Source organism: Erpetoichthys calabaricus, chromosome 14, assembly GCF_900747795.2.
Source record: "Erpetoichthys calabaricus chromosome 14, fErpCal1.3, whole genome shotgun sequence".
NCBI lineage: Eukaryota > Metazoa > Chordata > Cladistia > Polypteriformes > Polypteridae > Erpetoichthys > Erpetoichthys calabaricus.
The window spans coordinates 35,321,547-35,337,109 of NC_041407.2; the positions used below are offsets into that span (position 1 = coordinate 35,321,547).

A 15,563-nucleotide genomic window follows, 5' to 3' on the forward strand; every position below is an offset into this window, starting at 1 on the left:
AGTCTTCCTTTATTGGGAACTTAAAGTGAGGAAAACGTAAAAATTTATAAGAGTTGAGAGCACAGGAACTGTGTCTGACAAAAACATTCACACGAATGAGAGATGAGAGGATTGTGTGCATGGTTGAAAATGATTGAGAGGAGGGTGGGACTTGAAAAAATCTCTTGGCAATAGTCTTGTCTCAAAATTTTCTTTTATAATAGAGAGACTTCGAGAATGGGGTGGGGGGTGGGAAATCGGATGATCAGAAACCAGAAGTGATGTCATCGGAAGACAATTCGTCAGTCATTCTTTCTGCAGAGGGAGGTAGAAGAGAGGCATTGGATGACCGCACCAACTCCTGGCTCAGAGGGTAATTACTATCCAATGAGCCCTGAAGTTGATTCCCAATCTTAGTGCGTGCCACTAGACATTTATTTGATCTTTATATATCTTATCAATTTCTTTATCCTAATACAGTCATATGAAGAAGTTTGGGAACCCCTCTTAATTCTTTGGATTTTTGTTTATCATTGGCTGAGCTTTCAAAGTAGTAACTTCCTTTTACTATATGATATGCCTTATGGAAACAGTAGTATTTCAGCAGTGACATTAAGTTTATAGGATTAACAGAAAATATGCATCATAACAAAATTAGACAGGTGCATAAATTTGGGCATCCCAACAGAGATATTACATCAATACTTAGTTGAGCCTCCTTTTGCAAATATAACAGCCTCTAGACGCTGTCCTCCTATAGCCTTTGATGAGTGTCTGGATTCTGGATGGAGGTATTTTTGACCATTCTTCCATACAAAATCTCTCCAGTTCAGTTAAATTTGATGGCTGCCGAGCATGGACAGCCTGCTTCAAATCATCCCATAGATTTTCGATGACATTCAAGTCAGGGGACTGTGACAGCCATTTCAGAACATTGTACTTCTCCCTCTGCATGAAGGCCTTTGTAGATTTTGAACTGTCTTGTTGGAATATCCAACCCCTGCATAACTTCAACCTTGTGACTGATGCTTGAACATTATCCTGAAGAATTTGTTGATATTGGGTTGAATACATCGGACCCTCAACTTTTTAACAAGGGCCCCAGTCCCTGAACTAGCCACACAGCCCCACAGCATGATGGAACCTCCACCGTTTTTCTTGGAATGCGGTGTTGTTCTTCTGCCATGAAAAGCCATTTTTGTCATGACCAAATAACTCAATTTTTGTCTCATCAGTCCAAAGCACTTTGTTCCAAAATGAATCTGGCTTGTCTAAATGAGCATTTGCATACAACAAGCGACTCTGTTTGTGGCGTGAGTGTAGAAAGGGCTTCTTTCTCATCACCCTGCCATATAGATGTTCTTTGTGCAAATTGCGCTGAATTGTAGAACGATGTACAGATGCACCATCTGCAGCAAGATGTTCTTGCAGGTCTTTGGAGATGATCTGTGGGTTGTAAGTATTCTCACATTCCTGCGCATATGCCGCTCCTCTGTTTTTCTTGGCCTGCCAGACCTGGGTTTAACAGCAACTGTGCCTGTGGCCTTCCATTTCCTGATTACATTCCTTACAGTTGAAACTGACAGTTTAAACCTCTGAGATAGCTTTTTATAGCCTTCCCCTAAACCATGATACTGAACAATCTTTGTTTTCAGATCTTTTGAGAGTTGCTTTGAGGATCCCATGCTGTCACTCTTCAGAGGAGAGTCAAAGGGAAGCACAACTTGCAATTGACCATCTTAAATACCTTTTTTCATGATTACACACCTGTCTATGAAGTTCAAGGATTAACGAGCTAATCCAAGCAATTTGGTGTTGCAAGTAATCAGTGTTACGCAGTTACATGCATTCAAATCAGCAAAATTACAAGGGTACCCAAATTTTTGCACAGCCAGTTTTTCGCATTTGATTTAATTTCATACAAGTAAACACTGCTTCACTAAAAATCTTTGTTTGGAAAACACTCCAGTACTCAGATGTTCCTAGGAAATGAAAGAGATTCACTTTTTTGTTGAAAGTAGAATAAATTATTATGCAGGCTGAGAGGGGTTCCCAAACTTTTTCATTTGACTGTAAATTGTAATACCATGTTTGCCAAGACAGTTCCTGACTGATAATGTGCTACCTGTTCTTTGTTTGCTGGTGAATAGGTTTTGTAGTGCCCTTCTGTAACAATATAACTGTCTTGAAAGTAATGTGGTATAATGTTTTTCTTTAGAAATATTACTGTTTATACAGTAATACTGTTATATATTTATACAGTGATATTTTTAGTGGAAATAGCTCATGAATTTTGATCTTAGATTTTTTTTTTGATGTGTAGATTTATATGGAAGCTTTTTCCTGCCACTGAAAAAAAAATATTATTTCACAAAAGTACTGTATTATTTTGTAATAATTATTGCATCATTTTCAAACATAATTGCATTATTTTGCTGTGCAAAATCGCATTATTATGCAATATTTATGTTGTTTTTGCAAAGATAATGTCTGTTAGGGCTGATGTCATTGTGCACATGCCCAAATCAACATCTGACAGCTGTTGCTGTGAGGCAGGAATACTAGCTCTGTGCTACAACTGTGCATATAATTTAAAACATCTATATTAAAGTTAGTAAACTTTACCCTGAATGAGACTAAATGTATAAACATAACCTTTGTTCAGTTCTTGTCTCTTGATTATATTCTACATGCATTCTTAACCTCTCCCTCAGCAGGTGTCACCAGACAACCAAAGTATTAGCTAAATAATGAAATAAAAATTTTGAATTAATGCTATAATTATTGAGAAATAATGCTATAAAAAAATTTAAGTGGCAGGAATAATCTTCTACAGATTTATATTACCTTGTTGAAATCAAAATCAGTTTTATTTTTATCATGCATTAATCAATTATTGTTTCTTCTCTTTATTTATTTCCACCAAGTACAGTATAGTAAAAATGAGAAAACTCCTATTTATTGATGATGCATAACACAATGCTTAACTTTATAAATCAGAGGTCTGAAGCTCACTTGTTTTGGGGTCATAGTTGGTTGCAGATTTCTGTGGAGTCAGTTGTTCATGTTACTGCAGTGGGTCATTATATATCTGCTTCAAGCTCTTATTTTCCCATACTGCAAAATCCTATCAGTTCTCAACTTTGTCATGCTTGTTTCAGATGAAATTTTCAGCTTCTCCTGGGATGGCATCTGGTTAAGAAAAAAGAGAAACAATAATCCAGTGTGTTAAACAAGCAAGCAATGTAAAGACAAAAAGTGTTTTTCTTACTCATTTTAGGATTGCCCTTTGAACCAATAATACAAGTTTGAATGCTTTGTCACAATTTAGGCTGAACATAATTTCAGCAAACCTTTTAAAGCACTTGTGTTCCATCTTACATGTTGTTAATTGAAAGCATGTGCCCCTTTACAGTATGCTTCTTCCAAAATATCTTGGGATGGCTTAGGTACCACACCGCTCCTTCTCTGTCTACAGCAATACTCCTTTGCCCTCAATGAGCTGTCTTCTTGTTAGATTTGTGTTCTGTATCATTTGTTAACTTTGGAGATTCATGCAAGTTTCTCATGTATTTTTATATATATTGATTTGTATAAACTGCTTTGTGTAAAGGTGTTTGTTAAATAATAATTTTTTAACCACTCAGAGTAAGTTCCAATACAAATGCTTCCATCAGAAGTCATCAGAAGACTTCAAATATCCCAGTTTAGTTAAAGGAAACACTGGTACTGGCGTTATATTTTCCAGCACCTGGTAGCAACCAAAGATGAGACAATGTTTTTGACCAGTTAGAAGTAAACATGCCACATAGTGTGAAGTTGGTATTTCTGCACTATTTCTTTGATTGTGGCAGTTTGTGGGCAAAGGGAATCTTTTCTAAATGAAGCATGAATCCAGTTTCTCCAATCATCAGGAGACTAGAGAGTGATGCACCTGCTGAGGTTATTCAATTGACAGGCAGGTTTCAGAGATGAGCTTGCATTTGAAAACAAGTAACTTGGTTTTTGTCATTGGATAAAGATATGCAATCATTTTCATTAGTGACAATAGATGTTTCTAGGAGTGAGGTGTGAATATAAGACAACAGTTTGAAAATCCTACAATATTGTATAGACACGCACAGATTAGTGTGATGCAAGGTGAAGACATTTTGAATCTGTGAATTCTGCTTCCACACCATATGCCCTTTTCCTCAAAATATATGAAATAGGTATTAATTTTTAAATGAGAATTTTTGCTATTGTCTATTTTACATCTTTATTTACAATTTGATTGAAGCTGGGCAGAAGCATATTGTTTCTAAGGTTTTGTGCATTGTTGAATTGATCTATTAATTTTAATTTAAGGTAAGTTGAAAATGCTGTTAAGGAAAACATATTTTTATTTTGTGTTATCAGGAAAAGTCTGAAGCAAAACTATTTGATCTGATTAAGAAGCATGACCTGTACAAGTTTGGTGAACTAGTGTCCAAGATTATTGAAAAGTCTTGGCCTAAAGACAATAAAGGAAAGTTTCTTGATGGTTATGATGTGGTAGTTGAGCATTTGCTTGGATGGTCTGCTGCGAAGAATGTTTTCCAGCTTCAAGGTATTTTTATAAAAATGTTTTATTTTTAAAGCAAATATTCAGGTAGGGCATTATAAATGCCTTGAAAAAGTAATCTATCCCTAATGCTTTTTTCATATAATTATTGTCCTGTGCATTTGATCAATTTGACTGGAGTTTTTATTTGTAAATCAGTGTTTTTTTTTTTTTTTTTCATACTGCTGCCCCCCAGATTAAAAAAAAAATTAAACTGTTAAAAATTAAATTAGATATCAACAGGGGGGGGGGGGGGGGGGCGGCATTTATCTTTATAGATTAATTGTGAGCAGGTGATCTACCCCAACCCTCACATAATTGATTATTTGCAAACAGAGGGTCTACCCATTTCCTACACAGATGGAACACCATAAGAAAATTGTGTGAAATAGTAAGGTAGCCTTATATTTACAAATTTCACACTTCTTCTTTTTTTAGCAAATGGTTGAAAGTTTTCTTTTGTTTCTTTGATTTGGCAAGATCAACACTGTTTTGTTGATCAGCTAGAAAAATTCTTACTTTAATACACCGATCAGTCAAAACATTAAAACCACTTATAGGTGAAGTGAATCACATTGATTTATCTTGTTACAGTGACACTTGTTAAGGGGTGGGATATATTAGGAATCGAGTGAACAGACGGTTCTTGAAGGTGATGTGTTGGAAGCAAAAAAAATGGGCAATCATGAGGATCTGAGTGATTGACAAGGCCAACCTGTGATGGCTGGGTTACTGGGTTAGATCATCTCCAAAACAGGTTTTGTGGGGTGCTCCCGGTATGCAGTGGTTAGTACCTATCAAAAGTGGTCCAAGGAAGTGCAACCAGTGAACAGAAGACAGAGTCATGGATGCCTGAGGCTCATTGATGCATGTGGGAAGTGAAGGCTAGCTCGTCTGATCCAATCCCATAGAAGAGCTACTGTAGCACAGATTGCTAAAAATCTTAATGCTGTCAATGAGAGAAATGTGTCAGAACACGCAGTGCATTACAGCTTGCTGTGTATGGGGGCTGCATTGCCGCAGAATGATAAGAATACCTATGCTGACCCCTGTGCACCGCCAGAAGCGTTTATAATGCGGATGTGAGTGTAAGAATGGGATCATGGAGCAATGGAAGAAGTTGGTCTAGTCTGAATAATCATGTATTCTTTTAGATCATGGGGATGGCCAGGTGCATTTGAGTCATTTACCTGGGAAAGGCAGTGCAATGCTCTGGGCAGTGTTCTGCTGAGAAACCTTGGGTCCTGGCATTCATGTGGATTTTACGTACCACATACCTAACAATTGTTGCATAACACGTACACCTCTTCATGGCACCAGTATTTGCTGATGGCAGCGTCCTCTTTCAGTAAGATAATGGGTACTGCCACACTGTAAAAATTATTCAGGAATGGTTTGAGGAAACTGACTAGAGTTCATTCTCCACGATGGGGCATCTGTGGGATGTGCAAGTCCAATCCATAGAAGCCCCACCTTGCAACTTACAGGACTTAAAGGATCTTTTACTAATGTCTTCATGTCAGATACCACAGGATATCTTCAGAGGTCTTGTGGAGTCAATGGATCATGACTGGTTTGGTGGCATGAGGGAGACCTATATAATAATAGGCAGTTGGTTTTAATGTTGTGACTGATTGGTATATACTGTTAGTTTAGTATCTGAGAGGAAAGAAATATGAAAATTGTACAGATGAGCTGAATCTTTAATTCAAATTTAATTTTACATTAACAGAATTCAATGAATGTAACTTAGTTTTCATTATTTACTTTATGGGACTTGAGCTTTTTATCATAAATCTCAGTAGGTCTGTAGTTGCACACTATCAACAGAATTATAAGATCTGCAAATGGCATCTTCAGTGCCAATTCATTCAGCGGTGTAAGTTCACAAATTATATTGTTGCTGTTGCCTGTGTTGTTTTATTGCTTTATTTAAATGTTCATTTCACAGTGTTTGTTGTGGAAAAAACTTTTCTGTATTTTCAAAGAAGTAATTCTTGGGAGACCAGATGAAAATACAGAACAATACTTTATTTGAACGTTTATACACTCAAATGTCTCAGTCCATGAAATGAGCAATCATTAATACAATTCATTCCCATATATACTGTAATTGTTGTAATAAATTATAAAAATAAGTGCTGAAGGATCATAGAGTAGCACTCTTAATACGCCTTTTTAATGCTGAGAAATCTGTAAATTTATTAAATTATTATAACAAAAGTGGTCCAAGAAAACATTTGAACAGGAAATAAATGTTTATTAACCATTTTAAGTTCATCTCTACCTGGAGGAACTCAGTTGTGTCCTCCCATGCTTTTTTTTTCACTTGGCTAGTAAAGCTGAAGGAGAAGAGGGAAAAAATACTGTTTATATGGGGCATTGTATGCTTCTTGTTCAGATCTGTTTCCCACTCTATGCCCTGTGCTGTCAGCATAGGATCTGGACCTTTGTGACCCTGAACTAGATTGCAATGATTGGTTGTAAGGGATAATAATAAAGGCCTTTATTAAGTGCAGTCAACAAAGTAGAGCCTCTGGAATTTGGTAAAAGCCTGTGACTGTTAATTTTCTTTGATCAGATGAGATGAAAATAGTGTTTGTATTGTACTACATACACCAGAGCAAATAGAGTAATACCTCACATCTTTGTGTCAGGGTAGTAGGTCTATTAATGTTAGGTAGATTTTATTATTCCAGAAGGAAATTTGTTTGCAGTTGGAAAAAACAAATGGTTGGAGATGTTTTGCTAGCATTGTGACATTTCCAAGGTCAAAATTATACCAAATATTTGGTTTCTTCTACTTGAAAGAAGCCTTGCTAGGTGTTGCCCTTCTAGCAACACCATACATGCATGCATACATACATGGTTTCTCCACACATGCAAGCAATCGACTGGCAAAATAACATAGTGGAATGTTTTTCATCAGTCACACATATCTGAGACTAATTGCATGGTATTTATAATGCTGGTTGATGTTTATTTATTTTTTTATTTTTTGTGGTGTTACCATTGATCTTTTAGGTATTTGTTTACATCTGCTTGCTCTACAGGTGCTGATGGGAAAATCATTGAAAATCTAACAGACAATGCCAATGAGCTGATTGCTGTAGCAAATTCTGCCTTTACAGCCATAGCAGAGCAGTTCATTCAAGGCAATATTGAGATAAAGTATTTAAAGAAGATCCTAAAGAGAAAGGATGAATTTCTTGTTTTGCTTAAATTATGTAAGTACTTAAATCTTTTATTCAACTTAAACAAATATTTTACATGATATTTTAACTAGATGCTTCTGGGACTCCTCTTGGGCATTTTCGCCCATGTTCTGAAGAATTTACAAACATAACCAGCTTGTTTTTTTTTTTTTTATTAAAGGCATAAATATATGAGATTTTTTTTAATGTGCCATTAAATGTTGACTATTCTTAAACAATTGTCTACAACATTTAGACATTTTACACATGGTGGGTGATATATGTGTTCATTTTTTTTTTATTTGATATACTTTAATCCCTGAAGGGAAACTGCCTTTTCACATGACCTTTACAATTCAGAGCACAGAGTCAGGCATTGTACAGGGTCCCTTTTAGGTTAAAGGCCTGGTCAAGAGCCCAAAAGAGTAGGATCCCTTCTGGCAGCAACTTTCCAGATACCAGCTGAGATCCTTAGCTTTAGCCTTAGAGCCAGAGAGATGGACTCTTGTGGCATCTTTGGTCATTTTTTTATGGCTGGTTTACTCCTGTCAGTACGAGTTTATATGCATAGAACCTTAATTATATGAATAGATGATACAACTGCAGTCTAAGGTGGATTATAGTTACTTAAATAAATATCACTTTTAACATTCATTTTATATTTCCACAGGCCATGCTGAGAATAAAAGATGTAAAGATGAAAACATTATGAAGAAAATTCTTAAATGGCGTGAAAATGAACTTTGTGCTGTCTTGCATGAAAAAGAATTGGTGACCAGCTTTCTTACAATGTGTAGGAAAATCAACGAATACGTGAAAGGTATTTTTTAATTAAATTTGATGCTGATGGTTATTTTGAGATTTTTTTGTTGGAAAAATGAATACATTTTTAACTTAGATATGTTATATAGATTTAAGATCAGGAGCAGTGGGAAAGCATGTTTTGTTTTTTTCTTATTAGGTTTACCCAGCCTTAAAATTATTTGCCATATTTTAAACATGATGTTCTGTTAAAGCTATATTTGGCTGAAATAAGAATTCATTGTTCAATCAATATTGTGTATTTACTATGTTTTATTTAATGTTATTATTGAAAACATTTTTTACAGTGGACATAGAATTTCTTGAAGAAAAGGCTTGTCAAAATATTGATGATGAAAAACTAGATGAAGCAGTTGAAGTACATCTACTGGATAATGTTATTTACACTGAAAGTCCAGGAACTGTTTCTTACTTTAATTTGAATGATCAAATTAGAGACATGGCTGAAAAAATCAACACTTTCAAAGACTGTCATATCTTTCAAATCTTTTGGGAGAATAAAGCAAAAACCTTGGCAGTAACAGATACTAACACAAATGAGATTTTTCCTGACCCAGATTTGAGTATCACTACTGCAGAAGAGGTATTAGACATAATTTTTGAACCTTGTTTTGAGGAATACTGCTGCATTTTTGAACGAATTAAGAATGCATCTATCACATTGGAGGAAGTGGATACAGTATTTAAAGACTATAAAGATTTGTATGAAAATCTTACTAAAGATCTTCAAATTATGAGCAGACTAGAAAAAGACAGCAACATGATGTGGGTTACTAATCGAGTTCGACAAATCCAGCAGTATCACCAGTTGCATCTTGCAGTGGAATCAGCTAATGTCATTCTTGAGGTAAAAGAAGCACTTGGACTCGGTGGAAATTTTAAAATATTACAGACACTTTTGAATGTGGTAAGTCACAAGTTTGGAATTTTTAACTATAAAATGTTGTTACTATATGTATTTTACATTATGTAAGTTATTATTTTTTGGGATCTGCTCTTTTCCTTTTTCTCTTCCCAGACTCAGGAAGACTTCAAAAAAGATACCCTTGATCGCATTGATAATGAGCTTATTAAGGCTAAAGAAATATTAGAAGACATTACAGACACACGGCGAAAGTGTTTACTTGAATTGGGAAATAGAAAAAACTTAATTAACTGGGTAAAAGAGTCTCTTGAAGGTGAGGTTTCATGTATTACTATTATTGTTATTTTAAAATTAGTTAACAGCTACTAGTGTATATAAATTAGGGTCTGAACTTTGTTTTTGACAGGGTGGGGATTCTATCACATGTAATAAAAAATGCGAAGGGACTAGGAGAATCAATATCAGCATGGGATTTAACAAAAGTTTTATTTTCACTTAGCTTATGGGAGTACATCGTTAATGTTACAGCTTTAGAAAAGGTCTACTTAGTCACTAAGTACTGTTACCATTATTAAGGGAATTATGTAATACTAAATCATAGCTATGTATTATTTAGCCAGTCATGTATTTTGTAGACTATGTGTGTAAATGTCTGTATTAACCCTCAGCTCTTTCAGGCAGACTGGTATGGCATGTTGAAAGAGGTTATCTTCTGCAGAAATAAAACATTCTGATTCAGGTGCTCTATTGTTTATGTCTAGATTGTTTCCCTGCATATTAACCTTATTTCCTCTGCTTGTACTTAAGATGTTATTCTTTCAGTCAGACCCAGAGCTAGTGATCATAGTAGAGATGGTGTAAAGTGTGTGATAAATTGAAAGCTTGCCCTGAATGACATAAATCTCACTTCATTACAAAACATTTGTAAATTGTTACTGGGGCATCAGTCTGTTGGGCAGTGTCATAATCACCCAGGATATTGAGCTCCTACACTTGGAGCAAATGCTCACCCCTTACCTGAACAGAACAAGCCACTTTGACTTCAGATCTAGAGATGCTCATTTTCATTCCATTTGCATCACATTTTCCTGTAAACCATTCCAGTGCCTGCAGTGTCACAGTCTTATAAGGCCAAGAGAACAACAACATTGGATAACAGCAGTGATGCATTCCTTAGCTTTCCAAGCAAGATATTGCCCAGTTTATTTACCACACCTTGAAAAATGAAACTCGTGAGCTGGAAAACAGTCAAAGCACGCCCTTTATATTTCCCAGTGCACACTTTGAAAAGAATTAGTAACTTTATAGGGACCAAAAGTCATACAACATCCCACAAAACTTACTTTTGAAGCACCACCCACAAGATGCCATAAGTACACAGTCATAACCTCTTTAAAAATCCCTTAGGCACATGTAGACTGTGTTGGCAGATCCCTGTATTATTACTATTATTATCTGACAGTTAACATTTTATTTATATAGAATTTCAGAATGAGTAACATGGAAAAGCAGAAAAAGATCCGATACACAATATTGGATATTCAAAAGAATATCAGCTTAAAACACTGTATAAAGATAAATGCAAGGACCACAAAGTATTGGATTAGAATAACAGACAATAACCTACAATAAAATACAAAAATGACAAAAAAATCCTGAACAAATAACAGAATTTGTGATACAACTGCGAATCATCCTGGACACCTGGATCATAAATATGATACATACAAAAATTTCTAATGGTTTACAGATTTATACCGGTGTCTTATTTCTAATAATATAGCGCACACCTCTACTGTGAATCAAAGGAAATGGAAAGCTATGAATCATTAAAAAGAATACCAAACACTGTGAACTCAACAATAACACTTTTCAATAAAAAATATTGTCATTATTACATGGTGTGACCAAAATGTATGCAAATAGCCTTAAATGAAAGTCTGCAATATGCACTTTAATCACATCTGAATTGTTTGATTTGTAATTTTAAATTGTAGAGCAGAGGGGTAAATCAAGGAAAAAGAAGTCTTTGTCATGAACATTATGGTGGACAGTGTATACTACACAAATTTGTTGGTACCCCTCCACAAAAAAAGAAGAATCCACAATTGTCTCTGAAATAACTTTAAACTGGCAAAAGTAATTGACAACCATCATTGTTTATTCCATATTCAGCAAAAATCAGGCTTTGCTTTAGAGTTTTCATTGAACAGAATATTACATATAATAACACTAATGAAAATGGTTTGGACAGAAATGATAGGATCCTTAACCTTATATTTTGTTTCACAGCCCTTAGAGGCAATCACTGCAAACAAATAATTCCTGTCAACAGGTAGTTGGCCCACTCTTCCTGAGCAAACTGCTCCAGCTGTGTCAGGTCTGAAGGGTGCCTTCTCCTGACTGCATGTTTCAGTTCTTTCCATAGAAGTTTGATAGGATTTGAATCCGGGTTCAAAGAATACCACTACAGAATAGTCTAATGTTTTGTTCTTAGCTATTCTTCAGTGCTTTTAGCTGTGTGTTTTGGCTCATTATCCTATTGGAGGATTTAGGACCTGAGACTGAGACAGAGCTTTCTGATACTGGGTAGTATATTTCGCAACAGAGTGTCTTAATAGTCTTGAGATTTCATTGTTCCCTGAATAAATTTAAAGCATCCCTTTCCAGATGCCGCAAAGCAACCCCAAAATATAATGGAGCCTCTTCCATGCTTCACAGTATGGGTGTTCTTTTCCTTGAAAGCTTCAATTTTTTTCTGTGCAATAGAGCTAATGTAAAAGGCTTCAATTTTATTTAATCTTTTCAAAGGATTCTCCCAGAAGCATTGGGGCTTGTTAATATGCATTTTAGCAAATTCCACTCTGGCTTTTTTATGTTTTTCTTTCAACAGTGGAGTCCTCCATTCAGTACACTGTCACTCAAAAGCGATGGATAGTGCGATCAGAAATTGATGGACCTTGACCTTGGAGTTTAGCTTGTGTCTCTTTGGAAGTTGTCCTTGACTGATTTATCTACCATTCTCACTATCCTTCTGCCCAGTCTGGGGTCAGTTTTCCCACCATGTTTATGTATGTAGGCTACAGTTCTATGGCTCTTAAACTATAATATAATATAACTATAATATTTGCAACCGTTGTCATAGGAACATCAAGCAGCTTAGGTGTTATAGCCTTCCATGTGTTTCTATAATTTTCTTTCTGATCTTCTCAGACAACTCTCTCCTTTGCTTTCTTTGGTCCATGTTCAGTATGGGACACTTAATAATACCAAACAGTAGACTGCCTACTTTTCTCCATTTAAATAGGCTGAATGGCTGACCGCCCAATTGGAGACATGTGTTTTACTAACTAAAAACAGCTAGTTTGAAAAATCACTCTAATCCAATTATTTATTTTGTTTTCTGGGTTACCAACAAATGTGTCCATGTCATTTTAGAATATATTTGTAGAATAAGCAATACTTTATCTTTTTGCACTTGCTTTACTTTACTGGATGAAATTTCAAAGGCATGCAGGTATTCATGGGACAATTGCTTTTCCTTTAATTAATTTTCAGGAGTATTTCAGCACTTTTTCAAGGAGCTCTATAGGTACCAGCAAATGTGTCTGTCTTTATGTGTATGTGTATATAAGGGTTACATGTGTGAGCTTTGCAAATTATTTATTTGCATTACTGTTGACCCCAATAGAAATAGGGCTGTGGAGTTGGAGTCAGAAGCAATTATTGAGTTAGAGTTGGATTTGCTAAAAAAAGTGTACTGACTCCAGCTAAATGTTAATTGTAATATAATGCATTAAAACATCCTATTTCACATATATTAATTCAAATAAACTGTTTACTCTTCTATCCTTTTGAAAAAAAATACAAAATTTGAAAAGAAGTTTTCTTATATATAAACGTCTACACATGGAAGTGTGTGTGTCTGTCTGTCTGGCCCAGAAGTGCAAGGCAGCCCGGAAATGCAAGGCTACAGCAGGAAGCTCAAAGAAAGCAACTCTGTTGCCAAAGTGAAACTGCAGAGAAGAGAGAGAAACTCGCTTAGCCGCTAATGCACAAGCGAGATGAGCACATTGGCAAAATGGTATCCCTTTTACTTGTCCCTCCCGCTGCTAATACACAAGTGAGGCGAGCATATTGGCAAAACGAAATCTCTGAAGAAAGAGGCACTCGCTTAGCCACTAATACACAAGCGAGGCAAGCACATCGGGCAAAACAAAACCACCTAGGAGAGAGATGCCCATAGTACTTCCTTTCAATTACCTGACATCTCTACATTTCATTTTTTTTCCCTGATGATTTCAATAGTTTCTAGGACCCCAAGCTTTTTACAGCACGGGCTTACACAGCTAGTAATAATATAAAAACCACAGTAGTATCGCTACGGCCTTTAAACCCAAACTTTAACAGGTTAGGGTGTTAAAAAAAGAGTAATGGGATGATTGTAATTGGCAGTTATAAAATGCTTTGTATCTTTTATGTAGTGTGCTTTTAGTCAAGATAGAAAATATACTGCCATTCATTTTTGAACCCAGAACTTGACTTTAGGAATGCTAGTACTGTGTAAAACAAGTGAATTGAGCTGGCGCTAATGTAGTTAGAAAGATTTCTCTATTAACCATTTAGCATTAACATATGACAAATTACGGATAAGCTAATAGAATTTACTATATGTGAGTAATTCATCAAAAATCAGTCATTTCAAGCATTAATAGCCATTTTACACTTGCAATGCCTTGGCTGTATTTTTATATCAGTTTAATGGTATCTTGATAAAAAGGTATAAATTTTTATCAAAAAAAATGAAAATATCTGGGTGTTCCCAAACATTTGACTGATACCGTTTATTGGTTAAATTACTAACAGAAGACTCTGTATATTAACTCCACAGCCCTGAACAGAACACCCTATTCTCATTTTTAAAAATGAGGATTAGTACTTCAGTCTACAACACTAAAGAGGCATATTAGCCAAAACACCCTCAACATGTCTATTGCTTTCAGCATTTATGTTAGAACCTTAACCATCCTTGTAATCTTGTTAATCACTATAGTGACCTCAGCCACTGAGATAAACCCAATCCCAACCAATGTTTTTTGCAGTACCACCTCTGAAAGGAATGTACCCAGTTTTTAAGGGATAATAGGAGTGCTTGTACTCCTTATATTTTGTAAAATTGTGGTCAGTTTTGGTCAACATTTCTCCACCATGCTGAGAATAGGGTTTTCACAATCATTAAATTTTAAATGACATTAAATTGTCATACTAATAATTGTGATTAATGATTTACTTGTCTCTTTCTGTTATTTTTATGCCATGAATATAGAGAAAGTCTAATACAATTGCAGTCAGAAATATTCAACCCCCTCACCTCAAAAGACATTATAATGATATGAATTGAGGTTAATGAAAATATATGATAAAAGCCTGATTAAACAACAAAAAATATTTGACACATTTTTAAAGTTATTTTGAGAACATAAATTGACTTAAGTTTGAGTTCAAATGAAAAATGTAAATCTTTTCATAAATGTGCATGTCTACTATAATTCAACACCCAGCTTCAGTACTTCATGGTGCATCCTTTAGTCTTTATAACTTCTAATAACTATTTTGGTATGTGCTGGCAAGCTTATTACATCTCTCTGTTGGAATTTTTGCCCATTTCTTTACATGCAAAGCCACTAGATCATTGATGTTTGTTGGCTTCTGTGCTGCAACTGCCTTCTTAAATCCCACAAAAGATTGGAACTGAGAAGGCCACTCCAGGACATTCCAGGACCTATTTCTCAACCAAGGTTTGGTTAACCTGGAGGTGTACTTTTCATCATTGTCTTGCTGGAAATCAAGACAGTGATTACCAAGATTCAATTTCTGAACAGAAGTCATCACATTCCTGCAGCAGAAAAACATCCCCATGTAATCAATGACTCCCTTCCATTTTTGACTGTGGGTATGGTATTCTTTTGGTTGAAAGCCTAGCCTTTTTCTTGCCAGATATACCACTGGTCCATGTGTCAAAACATTCCCAATTTAGTTTCATCAGTCCACAGAACTGTTTCCCAAACTCTGCAGGCCTATCCAAATTTCATCTGGCATATTCTAGTTGACCTTTGAAGTT

The 15,563-nt window shown here is 35.5% G+C and overlaps 1 protein-coding gene across 1 annotated transcript in view; it reads left to right on the forward strand.

Annotated features, from left to right (window-relative positions):
* LOC114643479 (E3 ubiquitin-protein ligase rnf213-alpha-like) overlaps window positions 1-15,563 on the forward strand; it is a 367,913-nt gene that overhangs the window by 145,294 nt on the left and 207,056 nt on the right. Inside the window, 5 exon segments of the mRNA XM_051918940.1 lie at window positions 4,378-4,567; window positions 7,615-7,788; window positions 8,426-8,575; window positions 8,865-9,484; window positions 9,596-9,755. Of these exon segments, the coding sequence (XP_051774900.1) occupies window positions 4,378-4,567; window positions 7,615-7,788; window positions 8,426-8,575; window positions 8,865-9,484; window positions 9,596-9,755 (1,294 nt within the window).